General features: G+C 37.4%; 1 protein-coding gene across 1 annotated transcript; it reads right to left on the reverse strand.

Annotated features, from left to right (window-relative positions):
• Window positions 1-341: 341 nt before the first annotated feature.
• Window positions 342-2,155, reverse strand: LOC306861625 (uncharacterized protein). The gene has a single exon (XM_079404005.1). The coding sequence runs from the start codon at window positions 2,095-2,097 to the stop codon at window positions 502-504; it is 1,596 nt and encodes a 531-aa protein (XP_079260131.1). The 5' UTR covers window positions 2,098-2,155; the 3' UTR covers window positions 342-501.
• Between the last annotated feature and the right edge of the window lie 12,838 nt (window positions 2,156-14,993).

Raw genomic sequence — 14,993 nt, forward strand, 5'->3', positions numbered from 1 at the left:
AGTACTAAATAAAAAATAAAATGCGTTTTGTATGATCTCTCTTATTTTGGTAAAATTATCCACATTTTCACAGATTCTGCAAGGGGTTCCCAAACTTTCGCATGCCACTGTATCTATTTTGCGAAGTCACATTTATGGACAAGTGTAAATGGAACAGTTTAAAAAAATCAGAGAGCTATCCGATCAGAGAAAATGCATGAAGTGACCAGGTGGAAACAGGCCCTCAGATAAGAATTAAGCTGAATAATGACATTATTTCCTGCCTTCATAATTGAGTTTCATAACTAATGAACTTTACAATTAACTAATCTAACAATAACGACACTCACAAATTTCACAATTAAAAGTCATTTATAAATTCATATTCACAAAGGTGTGTCCTGCGACAAACCAAAATTGAATTATACTGAATAAACAACTGAATTATAGCAAAGCAGATGGTCACATACACAGCGGTTAAAGATGCAGAAGAGTCTATCTAGAGGAGAAGAATGCAAATAGTCATGAAGGTGGATGATCAGATTTGGGGCACTTTCGGCTGCGGTGAGAACGTAGCTTTAGTTTCACACAGATGCACATTTTCTGGTGCCGTTTTAAACTACTGAGCCATTTAAAACGCTTTCCACATGAAGAACACAAATATGGTTTCACATCTGCATGACTTTTCAGGTGTATCTGTAAGTGTGATGGCAAAAGAAATGTTTTATTACACCGATCACAATTAAACTGCCTTCCTCCAGAGCGAACGTGCTTTTGATTTTTCAAACCGCTCCTTTTTCTAGGCCTCTTTCTACTCGCAGAGCACTGCAGTTTCTTTCCATGTGTTTGCAAATGACGGTTCAGGTCTCTTTTATATGTGAAGCTCCTCTTACACTGAAGACATGTGAAAGGTTTCTCTCCAGTGTGAAGCCTCGTGTGAATCTGAAGGCTTACGTTCTGACTGAAACTCTTTCCACAATGAGTGCAGGTGAAGGGTTTCTCTCCAGTGTGGATTCTCATGTGACTCTTAAAGTGTCCTTTAAATCTGTAACTCTTTCCACAGTCGTGGCACGTGAAACTCTTTTGAGAATGAATTCTTTCATGCCAGGTAAGGTGTCTCTTGTCTGGGAATCTCTGTCCACACTGATGACATTTATACTCCTTTAAGTGAAGCCTCATGTGGTAAGTAAGGTTTGTTTCTTGCGCGTAACATTTTCCACACTGAGGACACATGAAAGGCTTCTCTCCTGTGTGATTTCTCATGTGAATCTTAAGAGCTCCTTTTTGTGTGAAGCTCCTCCCACACACTTTGCAGTTGAAGGGCTTCTCTCCAGTGTGATTTCTCATGTGGGCATTAAGGGTTGATTTATTTGAGAAGCTCTTCCTACACTGTGTGCAGGTGTAAGGACTCTCTCCAGTGTGACATTTCATGTGTGCATCAAGGGTTGTTTTTTGTCTGAAACACTTTCCACACTGATCACATGGAAACGGCTTCTCTCCAGTGTGAATGACCAAGTGAATCTGAAGAGATGCTTTGCATGAGAAGCTCTTCCCACACAGTTTGCAGGCAAACGGCCTCTCTCCAGTATGAGTTCTCATGTGGGTATTAAAGGGTGATTTATATGTGAAGCTTTTCCCACACACATTGCATGTAAAAGGATTCTCTCCAGTGTGAAGTCTCATATGAGTTCTGAGGTTTCCTCTGCAAGTGAAACTCTCTCCACACCGATTACATGTAAAACCGCTCTCTCCTGGCTGTTTTCTCTTCGTGTGGTAATCAAAGGATACTTTATGTCTGAAACTCATTCCACAGTGATCACATGTGAATGGCTTCTCTCCAGTGTGACGTTTCATATGGGAATCAAGACTTTGTTTATGTGCTAAACATGCTCCACACAGTTGGCATACGAAAGACTTAATTCCCGTGTGACTATTCATGTGGCGTTTAACGTTTTCTTTACATGTGAATCTCTTTCCACACTGATGGCATTTGTAAGCATTCATGTGCATTTGAAGGTTGTATTTTTTCTTGAAACTCTTTCCACATTGATGGCAGGTTAAGTAACTGTTAGATTCCGTCTGAACTTTTTTTGGGGATGAAGTTGTTTCCACATTCATGAAGTCAAGTCTCTCGTATTGATCTTTCTCTTCTATCTTTGTCAGTTCTTGCCTCTCTTCTTTCAGTACCATCAGGTCTAAAGTGAAAAAAGACAAATACAGGTTAGTGCCACTTTAATGGCTTAAAGCAACAGACATTAAAACGAACATTTTCCAACAAAACTGGGATATTATAGACTAGTCACTCCTGGTCTTATGCCAAGTTCTCACTGCACGATTTTATCCAGATTTTTCACTCGCCAACAGGTTTTGATAAATGCCCGAAATCGGTGCTCGTTCACGCGAGTGACAATCGCGCAGTGTAAATTATCAAAAGGCGCGTTTCCATTACCCTTCAAATTGCGAATTGAAAATACGCCTAATGGAAACACGTCAATTTAGCGAAAAAGCCCATATATCGCAAAAACGTTTTTACGCTCGCATGAGGTGGTTTTTCAGGCAATACGAAAAAGGAATAATTTGCAAAAGTGCAATGGAAACGGGTTTTTTTGCAATTATACGTAAAAAGTCATATGATCATTCTTTAAAGATGGCGCGGTCTGTGTGGACCGAAGATGAGACTGAGTTCTTTGTTAAACTAATTAAAGATAAAAACAATTACGAGAATATTAGATTCAAAGCAACAGAGAAATGCTACCATTTACCAAAACTTGGAAGCAGACATGAAAGAGAAGGGCTTTGTCAAGCCGTGGCAAATCTTGCGGTCCAAATGGAAAGCACTGAAAACAAAAATATCTTTCAGAGAAGAGAAAACTTTGCAAAAGCGGTGCTGGTGGGAGAGGGAAAGTAAAATTGAAGTTTTTTGACCAAATGGACGAAATACTTGGCCAGAGACCTATTGTGACGTCCATGAACACAGTTTTAAACAGCATATGTAAGGGAAACATTCTTTCTATTTTGCATTAGCTGATAACTAGCCTGGTGTATTTTAGTTTTACAAGATTGTTAGTTAGCCTCAGGCTTTGATTTATGTTATTGTTTATCATGTTCATTTATGCGACCTTATAGCTCTAACGTTACATACTACCTTCTTACTTCTTTCATGTAAACAAATTAATATTCGATGACGACGATGAAGATTGAGAGATGGCTGGCAGTTCCTACGATCTATCGTCGGATTCAACGGGTAAGTCACCACATTTTTCAGGCTACACACACACATACATAAACTAGCAATACACAGTATACAGTGCACAGCATAAATGAGTACACTGAATAAACATAAAAGATGTATTTTCTTAATGATCGCTAATATTGTTCATGGAAAGATAGTAAAATAGAAATGTATTAAACATATACTTAATAAAATCGACAAAATATATGCCATTATTTTCTGTAAAATATGTAAATTAGCCAATTTTGTTTAAATGAAGGATTGCAGATATGAGTACACCCTAGATTTAATTCAGCAAATGTATAATATTCTAGTACTTAGTATGTCCTCCAGAACTTTAAGTATACTGCTCTGACCCTCTTGGCACTGAGTGTACAAGTTCATGACAAATTTTCTGTCCTGTTTAACTCCTGGAGGACGACCTCCTTGAATGCTCTGGTCTTTAATGGGGAGTTTTGCTCAGCTCGTCTCTACAGAATCCCCCACAGCTGCTCAAGAGTGTTACGATTGAGTGAAATATATGTCCACTGAAGATATTAATTCTCCCAAGGTGAAACTTCTTCATTGTCATGCTGAAAGAATACTCAGTTATGCAGGGAGGGAAGAGGTTAAATGAGTTTATTTTGCTTTGGCTTCTGTAGATAATTCTAGTGGTGACAGGAACGATGCATGTCACTTCTGCAGGCTGCGTCATACTCTGTGAAATAAAGTCTCACTCTTTTCATAGCTTTTACCGGCTCGGAGACACTTGCGTGTTATTTCTCCTGCTCTTTTTCTAGCAAAAATTCACTCATCACTAAATGAAAACTTAAAGTGAAGACCTGATTATTTCAGGATCCTTGTCACCAGTCCATTGTTTTTTTTAATGACAATGCTACTTCTGCTATATTTTGACACTTAAAACAATAATTTGATATTCCTCTTGTAACACTGTCCTCTTTAATGCTAAGAAATAAGTCACCTGGCAGTTCTCTCTCAAGTAGTTCCACTGAAGTCTGAGTATGATTCAGTGCGCTATATAACACTTTTAATTGTCAGGAAATTACTTGTCTTTAACAGTTTTGGTTCAATATGCTTACCTGTTGATCAAAAACAGCCTTATACCTATACACATTTGTTTTTACTTAGTAATTTTCAGGAGAGTGTACTCATTTTAGCAACACAACATTTTATCACTTTGATAAGAAAAATTTCATGATTTCAGCTTCCTTATGAGCATGGGCAAGCACCAAATGTACAGCGTTTCATTGTGGATGACATAAAGGAGGGACCCTGCTTCTATCAATCCAGTCTCCCAAGAGAGTCCAGTCCATTACTGCCCTTCCAGAACCCCTTGGCCTTAGTCCACTGACCCCAATCTGGTAGTCTCTGTGTTCCCAGACCTCCCAAATCCAGTGGTCACAAAGCTAGCACTCATGAATCTACACACTCTAGAACGGACCACCCCCCTGCCTTCATCTCCACTGGTCTCGCTCAGCCTCTTTTTTTTTATCTCTGCTGGTACCACCCAGTCTTTCGTCTCTGCTGGTTCTGCTCAGCATCTTAATTCCTGTTGCTCAGCCATTGGAAGTCATCCAAATCTCCATCATCCTTCCATCCAGCTCCCTGGCTCCTCCCAGCTTCCCAGTCATGAGCTCAGCCTAGGTGCTCGGATTCCTCGGCTCCACCTTGATCTTTTCACCCATCACCATTTTCTTTTGACTCCACTGTTGTCCATCATCCCACATACTCCGTATTCATATTGGCTCCGATACTACCCTTTTCTGCCGGATCCAAATCCAATACTGTGCGTATACTAGCGATGCGTGGGTCGTCTAATAACCCACGGGTCGGGTAAAGAAATTGTCACTTTATTTGCGGGGCATTAAAAAAAAAAAAAAACCATGTATGTTGCGTGCAATTCCCTATAGCTTATATTAAATATTAGGTTCTTTGATAAGGTTACAATATGAAGGCCTACGTAGCAACGTAACTTGCGTGATGTCCACAAACCTTTGGCGTCACGTGACACGTCATGAAAGCGCAACGCAGCTCCTGCATCTGCACTTTATTTTTCCTGGAAAAGCGCTATATAAAAAAACGTCTTATATGATGGTGGAGGAGAGAGAAGCAGCAAGAGGAAGATTTGATGAAAGACTGCAGAAAGAGAGATGAGAATGTAAAAGAAAACTCTTCTTGGAAATTCTACTACATACGTAAGCAACACTGGTTTTAAGTGTTGCTGGCGACTAACAAGGAAATCTTGTTTGTATTTATTATCATTTACTGCACTTCATTTTTGTGCTTCCTTGTCATTAGTTCATCCCCTGCACTTTATTTTTCGTGAAGCATTATTTTGTAGTCTCTGCTATGATAAACAGACATCCACTCTTGCATTCCGTATATATATATATATATATGTTTCAAGGCATCTTTTTTCTAAGTAGCCTATTTTGAATGAAGACCAGTATCATTGATACCAATACTGCAACTGATGTTTCTATTAAATACATTTTCTTTCCAATTTTAGCCATTAATTATAGCCATCCAACATTAAAGCCATGATTTTTAACATTTAATAGACTTAAATAAAAAGAGTGAACTTTTAACAATCCTAACATAAGGCCTTCACATAATTCAGACCTGCCAACCTTGGAAAAATCTTTTGAGTACCATCAGTGTGACGGAATGAGACGGAACAGGACGGGACACGGGTCTTGGGGTTCATATATATATATATACTACGGGGCCGTTGAATGCTTGAATCTGATTGGCTGACGAACGTTCTGAGGTGTGCAATTATTTTCAGGGAAACGCACGGCGAACGTAGTTCCAGGCAGCTCTCTTGACCGCATTACAGTTCCATATCACTTCGCATCGTTGTCAGCGCTGCCCTGACGATTTTATCAGTTAGCCTAGTGTAGCAACTTAAAGGCTACACATGACATTTCTCACTAGCGAGGTAATAACAGCGCTGCATCTTAAAGCAGACTTACAGTTTAGAGACGGTGCTTCAGAACACTGTTGAGGGACACACAGAGGTAGCCTAATTCATACAAGCTCTCTCTCTCTCTCTCTCTCTCTCTGTGTCTCTGTCTCTCTCGCTCTCTTTCTAATAACTTCATTATTAACTGCATTAGTCTGCTATCAACGGCTCAAGCCTCCATTGCCAGCTTTAAAATGACGTTTTGGATGAGATGCGGAAGAAATAATCCTACTCACAATAGCGATTTAAGTAGAAAAACCGGACGAATCCCTTGAAATATATCATCTGATCGATGTCTTGAGGTGTGGCAACCGTAGTATAAGCGGAATAATTGTCGCCCGTCGTGAATTATTCCTTACATATACAGCTACATTATTACCTGAAGCTCCACGATGACCAATGTTAAAACTGTAATTGCATAATGTGCAAAATGCAAGCTATAATTTACGGAAGTTCTAAGCGGCCTTGTTTTGTCGTTATCACGACTTAATTTTCTCTGTGTCTTCGGCATGAGAAAATGCTATAGAAGCAGCATCATCGCAGCATCATGGATGATCGTATTCGCTTTTACTTTGATCAGGGACTCACTCAAACTGAAATAATAAAAATAAAAAATATGGTATAAGTACCATCCCAAATATTGAAGGTGTTGTGTGTGTAACCGACTACATTGATCCATGATAGAATACTTGTCATGCATATTCATACTCGGCCATTTTAGCTCTGTGTCTGTCAGTGATTGACGACTTACACATAAGTGTTCGACACTTGAGAAGGAGGCTGTCGGGTCTGCAACTGTATCGTCGAAGACAATATAGCGACCCTGATTTTCTCACAATAGCTACAATTACGTCGTGAGAAAACGGTTTTTAGGTTGAGATCAACAACTTTCGTTATGTCCAGATAACCACAAAACAACTTTCGTTATGTCGAGATCACGCGAAAATTAAGTCGTGATCACGAGAAAACAAGACAGAAAAATTATAATAATGCATGGCCGCTTAGAGCTTCCGTAATAATTAGGGCTGGGCAATATGGCAAAAATAAATTATCACGATTATCTTTTTTTTTAAATCAGTCGATATCGGTAGATATCACCAAAAAAAAATTAAAAATTAAAATTTCTTTCAAGTTTAAAGGCAGATTTTTGCTCCGAAGTGAAAGTTGTAAAATCCAAACCATTGATTGTGATTTTAAACTATTGTTTATGGTCAGAACATGACAAACACTTCACATATTTGAATTCTTCAAACTTCTCCAGTCATTTTTCCTGAACAAAATAAATATCTTAATAGAAAAATGAATTTCTTATTTTCTGCATGTTCTAATGAGAGATTGTTTCAAATCCTGAAACAGGTATGTGTTGCCTGACTTTGATGACATGCATCTTCAGCACAGTTTACAGTCCAGGCTGCAATATTAATATGACATTTTCTTCTTCCTTAGAGATGCTAATTTGACAGTAGCTTGAGTTAACTGTTGTTGTAGCTTGAGTTAGGATGCAGATGTGAATTTATGTCCATTATCAAAAACTGTAACATCTGTAAAAATTGTAACAAGGTCATTTTTATATGGTGACTGAATTATTCTGAATATTTACATTTTATTGTAATTAACTTTAATGTATACTACATCGTTTTGAGGTGGTTTCGTGTGTATGCAGATATTTCTTGAGTAGGGATGTGCAACAGTGATCGAGTATCTGATTAATCTAATATAGGATGCGTTGAGATATTTACATTTATTACCAGTGTTCAGTTTCATGCTCAAATGCAATGCCCGATATTAACTGAGTTATGAGAGACGGTCTTATTGCTTTTAGATGTTTATTTTTCAAAAATAGTGACATTATAATAATGCTGTAGTGCTTTTTTTCGTCATATTTGTTCAACAGTAGGCATACTTCAATTAAAATTGTTTTCGTACTTTGTATGCGTTTAAAATGCGCAGGCAATTTCAGGAATCACTTGATAATGTAGATGAAAATATAGCACAAATCTGCCATAAGCATTATAATGAGGACTTTATAGAATGTGAAATCTATAGTAAATTGTCTGCTTGTTTCAGCTCGCTGCCATGAATGCACATCATAGGCATTTCCATGCTTTTGTGCAGATATAAGTTGTAATGTTACATCTGTTATATAGCTACGTTATCTGATTAATATCATAGGATGTGTCATAGAATGGGCTTCAGTTTATTGGCATAAAGTCAATCAGCTTCACCTCAGGCAGCTATTCCAATGCTTCTTTTTTTAATAATATTGCTGCATTGTAATCATAATATAACTGTGTTCATGTTTTCATGTCATTTATATTTTTATCATTCATTTTCATTATCTCCATGACGGCCCCGCGAGCACTCAATTACTTGTTTTTGAAACCTATTGATGATCAAAATAAGAAATTGCCAAAAATGCCCATCCCTGTTCTTGAGATGAAGCCATGCTTACAGAAGAAAAATAATCGGATATGGAAAGCTCTGGCTTTGTGTGGATGAGACCAAAGTCTCGAATTCAGCATAAAAGGAGTGCTGTCTCTTTAAAATGTGTTGCTCATGACGTGGATCTGACACAAATCCAATTTTCTCCCTGTTCTTTACAGTCATTTAGGACGTTTTAGCTCTTTTAAGATTTATAAAGTCACTTGCCAAAAATAGTCATTTTGACTCAGCATGAGGACCAATAAAATCAAACAAATAAATATTTAATTTCAGTATAGAGGGATATTTTAATAAGGATCAAATGACAGAGTTTGAGAATGAAAACCAACCTGTTTGTTCCTCAGTATCTTCATGTTTGACTCTGAATGCTTCTTCAATCCTTATGTCTTCAGTCTCTTCTTTAATAAACTCCATATTTATTACAGTGTCACGTGGATCTCAGTCGCTTCAGCAGGAGGTTTTCTGTGTGTTTGAACACTTTGTCCTGTTTAAGAAGAAAGTCTCTCAATCAGCTCCCTAGTTACTGCACTGCTAAGTGACTCAGAGAGAGTTAATGGCCTTAAATCACCACGAGGAGACAAAAAACATCAATTAGAGTTGCCAACTGTTTTGTGAGATAAAGAATCGCCCGGCTGAATGGGCAAGTTATCAATGGGTCTGTCCAGTAACTAATAATGAACGCTCAGTTTGCAGAGAAGCATTTCAGTTGCTCACGGTGAACTGTGACTTAAAGGGACAGTTCACCCAAAAATTAAAAATGTGTCATGGTTTACACACCCATGAGATGTTCCAAACCTGTAATCATTTCTTTCTTTTCTTGAACATAAAAAAAATACTTTGAAGAATGCGGGTAATAAAAGAGTCTCTGGTCCCCAATAACTCTGATAGTATTTATTTTATTTAAGTTACTGAGGACCAGCAGCTGTTTAGTTTCCCACATAAGTATCTTCTTTTGTGTTCAGAAGAAAAATAACTTTATGCAGGTTTAGAACAACCTGGGTTAATTATGACCGAATTTTCATATTTTCTAAAGTGACAGACACATCTGTGCTTCAGTGTATAGATAGTTTTATTAAAATTTGGATAGTCTGATAAGAGCTGATAAAATGTAAAAACTGTAACTTGAATGCAATGTAAGTCACTTTGGATAAAAGCATCTGCTAAATGCATAAATATAAATGTAGTCTGTTAATATAATATTCCATACATTATCAGAGTTTGGTTGCCATAATTATTATATTTCTAGACATTATAATAGATTGATTAATGTATCATTTATATTAATCATAAATATATACATAGTAAATAATCAAAAATGTCATATACAATTTGGCGTTTTAAAAAGTAAAAAACAAAAACAATTATTTAGCTAAAAATGGGACAAATAAATGTAGCCCTAATTTAAGCAAATTAATTACAATAAATAAACAATTCGTCCCATCCAGGTAACAGCTGCAAAACGGTCCAAAAAACAAAACAAAACGACTAACAATAATAATCAAATTTAAAATAATTGATTATTAATATGTTCTGTTGGGGAAGGTGGCAGAGATTACTCTAATGCTGACATGTGTATTCTTCACAAACACAATTTCATGTCTGAAATAAGATTTTAATAAACTGTGAATATTAAAGCAGTCAAAACGCATTATAATGATCAGATAAATCCAAGTTTATAGCTAAAAAAGCACATCATAAACACAGGAGGTGCGTCCCTTATTTCTCTTTTCTGAAGTTGGCAACCCTGTGTTATTATGAGTGAACTCATCTTCACTATAATCTGCATCACACAACTGTAGTGACCCAGTTTATATCTTCACTATAATATGGGTCACTACAGCTTCACTATAATTTGGGTCACTACATCACACAACTGTAGTGACCCAGTTTATATCTTCACTATAATTTGGGTCACTACAGCTTCACTATAATCTGCATCACTACATCACACAACTGTAGTGACCCAGTTTATATCTTCACTATAATCTGGGTCACTACAGCTTCACTATAATCTGCATCACTACATCACACAACTGTAGTGACCCAGTTTATATCTTCACTATAATTTGGGTCACTACAGCTTCACTATAATCTGCATCACTACATCACACAACTGTAGTGACCCAGTTTATATCTTCACTATAATCTGGGTCACTACAGCTTCACTATAATCTGCATCACTACATCACACAACTGTAGTGACCCAGTTTATATCTTCACTATAATTTGGGTCACTACAGCTTCACTATAATCTGCATCACTACATCACACAACTGTAGTGACCCAGTTTATATCTTCACTATAATCTGGGTCTCTACAGCTTCACTATAATTTGGGTCACTACATCACACAACTGTAGTGACCCAGTTTATATCTTCACTATAATATGGGTCACTACAGCTTCACTATAATTTGGGTCACTACATCACACAACTGTAGTGACCCAGTTTATATCTTCACTATAATCTGGGTCACTACAGCTTCACTATAATTTGGTCACTACAGCTTCACTATAATCTGCATCACTACATCACACAACTGTAGTCACTTCATAGGGAGCGAAACGAGACGCAGCTTCTCTGTTATTCACGTAAGAGTGCGGTTTACTCATAAAAATAAAGTTTATTCATGTTAGATAAAGTATCACTACGTTTACTTCATCCATAATTAACCCACTTTACGTTGCTTGTCAAAACTATTACATTTCCTGATTTTTTGCATTGATTTAAACACTTTAAATGCTTAAAAACCACACAAACCTTCCTTCAGCCGAACCACAACTGTTGCAGGGAGCGGCGCAGTCTGATGACGTCACATCACAACACCAAAATAAAAGTCCTGTCATCACGCTGCTGTCTAAAATACACAAATACACATTTAAATGCCTGAAGAATTCAGAAGTGATTTATTGGCGAAATAAGACTTGCTGAAATCGTTTGGTCTCATACTGTATCGCGTATCTTGTCAGTGTCTGCACTTGCTTGGCCATTTTAGTGATAAACAGGACAGTGGGTTCAGCTCAATTCAAATAGTGATTTGTTAGACGGGTATAAAAAAGGTTATTATACCGCAGCAGCCCTCGTGTAAAGACCATCGACTCCACCAGTGACGCTGGGCGTTGCTTCATGAATATTCACGAGTTTCCTGTTTCGTGTTAAGGCGCCACTGAAAATATTGACTGTTTTCAGAATAAGAAATGCTTCAAAGTGTGAAGTTCAGCAGGTATTCAGGCTACTGTTAATTTAGGCAAAATAGTTTGTAGATTGTGTCGTATGTTATGTTTAATTATTACAGCTATTAATTTGTTGATGTGCCTGAGGATACAGGATAAACTTACTGAGCCAACAAACATTTTTATGTACCTAATTTATTTTGACAATCTTTAAACTGTTAATAACTGATATAAATGTATCTTTGCTGTTGTTGACATAATAAAGTTTCAGTTGTGATCATTCTGTGGTGTTTGCTCAGTTGGTAGCTTATATAACATCAGCACAACTTTAGTAATAAGTTCATGTTTTTGTAATATATTTAAATATAAACATTCTTAACACAGTGTTCCATGTGGTTATACACATGGTGTGATGATAAAAAATAAAGTCATTATGTGGCTATTTAGCATTTATGAATACAATAAAGACAGCAGTATAGAGAAGACAATATAACCTACCCCTTTAATCACCGACGGACCACATGTTCTACCCCCCCCCCCCCCCCCCCTCTATTTCTATTCTATTCTATTGACTGAATAGCTAGATGACAGAGACCAGTGGTGCACAATTCCATGTAATGACCAATTATATATAAGACTCATTTATTAGATGTTGAAGTGTTGAAGATGGATGAGGCTAAATTCAAAGCACAGACCTTAAAAAATTTGGAAAGATACCTCAGGGGGACTTTCAGACAAGACAAATTCATATTTATAAGAAGGGCTAAAAGCTTCATTTTTAAAGTAAGTAGTGTAAAATGTACACCTGGATTTAGTGGCTTCACTGGTTGTTTATAATGATTTTTATACTTTTTAGATGAAGCTTTGTATTATATTAAAAAAGATGGTACTTTGGCAAAACTGGTCAGCACGAAAAAAAGTGCCCAAGAAATTTTTGAAGAGCTCCACAGCAGCCCAGTAGGTGCTTTTATTGGCCTGCTATGTCTGCGGACATAAAAAAGTGGGTGAGTTTAATATGTGAATCCTTCGTCATGTTTTCATCTATTATTCCATCAAAACTGATTTTGATAATATATTTTAGGTCAAACACTGTGCTGCTTGTCAAAAAAAGCAATGTTCTCTGAAGAACCCAACAGAATATACCCCTATCGTGGTAATTCGTGTTTTTATGAAAAACACAAGGAATATTTTTGTTACAGCAATTTTATATAGTAAACATGAACGTTTATTAGGTGGCACAGCCTTGGGATATTGTGGGGATGGATTTAGTGCTAAAACTCACACCAACGAAAGAAGGCTACCAGTATATCTGCGTGATGGTAGATTACTTCACAAAGTGCTGTGAGGCTTTCCCACTGAGAACCAAAAGCACAGAGGAGGTAACAGCCTGCATAGTAAAATTGTTCGACAAATTTGGTGCCCCTAAAAGACTATGTAAATAAAGTTAGTGCTTTACTTTTTATTTGTCTTTTATTCCATTAATTGTTCTTCCAAATAAGGAAATAACTGATTCTTACTACTTATTTGTAAATGAGATTTGTGTTGATCTGTACTGTTTGGGTGTGTGCCAAACTCTGGACATTTCCTTTTTTTTCGTTTTACAGATGTTTGAGCAAGTTGGTAGATAATAGGCCAAGCTCGTGGGCTGATTATTTGGAGGCCACGATGTTTGGTCTGCGAACAAAAAAGCAGCTAACAACAACATTTTCCCCATACTTTCTGCTATTTGGTCATGAAATGTGTCTGGGCTAGGTACCAGACACCTATGAGGTAGGCCGTATAGTTAAATATTTGTAATTTTTTCTATTGCAGTATTTTTTTCACTGTGTAAGCACAATTGTACTCTTTACTGTAGATCAATGAAAGTGTGGAGGAAATGATTCCAGAGGAGTGCATTTCTGAATGGATTAAATTGCAGGACATGTTGTACCACATTGTTCAGGAGAATATGGCACAGGTGCAAATAAGAAAGGAAACCGGATCAAGGAGAGGCTTTTGTCATGCAGGTTGGGGACAGAGTCCTGAGGCAAAACAAAAGAAGTCAGCAGAGAAAGGGGGGTAAATTGGATCCTGATTTCTTTGGCGCGTACACTGTCACTAAAGTTGATTGCAAAAGCATAGACATTGTGGATGACCATGGCAAAGTATTTCCCAGAGTAACCTTGATCAACTGGTACACTTTTTAGAAGATCTTCCACCAAAAGCTCCCAAGGTCACCTCACCCATCACAACCACATACATTTCAGTCCCTCATACCACCTGCTCTAGTGCCCCCCAGCCTGCACCCTCCTCTGGTGCCCCCCAACCTGCGCCCTCCTCAGCTGTGCCTTGCACTGATTGTATGTATCCACCTTTTAAAACCTATGTAAAGAGAACAACATTCTATTATCATTAGCGTTTTTGTTTTGTTTTGTTTTGTTTTTTTAACTATTTTCAGTATTACAAGACATCTGGGCAGGAAAAGTAGGAGGCAGACTGTGGAGCAAAATACAGTGGGTACGGAAAGTATTCAGACCCCCTTAAATTTTTCACTCTTTGAAAATTTTTTTTCCTCATTAATGTAACTCGTTGAAACTCGTTCCTTTTGACCTCATGATTCTCATTTGCTCTGACATGCACTGTGAGCTGTAAGGTCTTATATAGACAGGTGTGTGGCTTTCCTAATCAAGTCCAGTCAGTATAATCAAACACATTGGACTCAAATTAAGGTGTAGAACCATCTCAAGGATGATCATAAGAAATGGACAGCACCTGAGTTAAATATATGAGTGTCACAGCAAAGGGTCTGAATACTTAGGACCATGTGATATTTCAGTTTTTCTTTTTTAATAAATCTGCAAAAATGTCAACAATTCTGTGTTTTTCTGTCAATATGGGGTGCTGTGTGTACATTAATGAGGAAAAAAAGTGAACTTAAATGATTTTAGCAAATGGCTGCAATATAACAGTGTGAAATATTTAAGGGGGTCTGAATACTTTCCGTACCCACTGTAGGTCTATATAAAATATTTACCTGGGATCTTGAGCGCCTCCAACCTGGGGAGAAGCTTGAGAGTGAGGTGAGCGAGTCTTCACACAATTCCTAATAACTCATTTGGACTTCATCATAATTCATCACTGGCATAGTAAACAGGTATGCAGGAAAGGCATTTGTCATCGATTCATTTCAAATGACAAATCTGTGGAATGGCAAGGCCATTGAA

The sequence above is a fragment of the Barbus barbus genome, assembly GCF_936440315.1.
Source record: "Barbus barbus genome assembly, chromosome: 42".
Taxonomy (NCBI): domain Eukaryota; kingdom Metazoa; phylum Chordata; class Actinopteri; order Cypriniformes; family Cyprinidae; genus Barbus; species Barbus barbus.

Bases quoted from the DNA above. Each gene is read 5' to 3' on its own strand.
- LOC306861625 (XM_079404005.1), bottom strand. From the start codon at position 2,097: ATGAATGTGGAAACAACTTCATCCCCAAAAAAAGTTCAGACGGAATCT.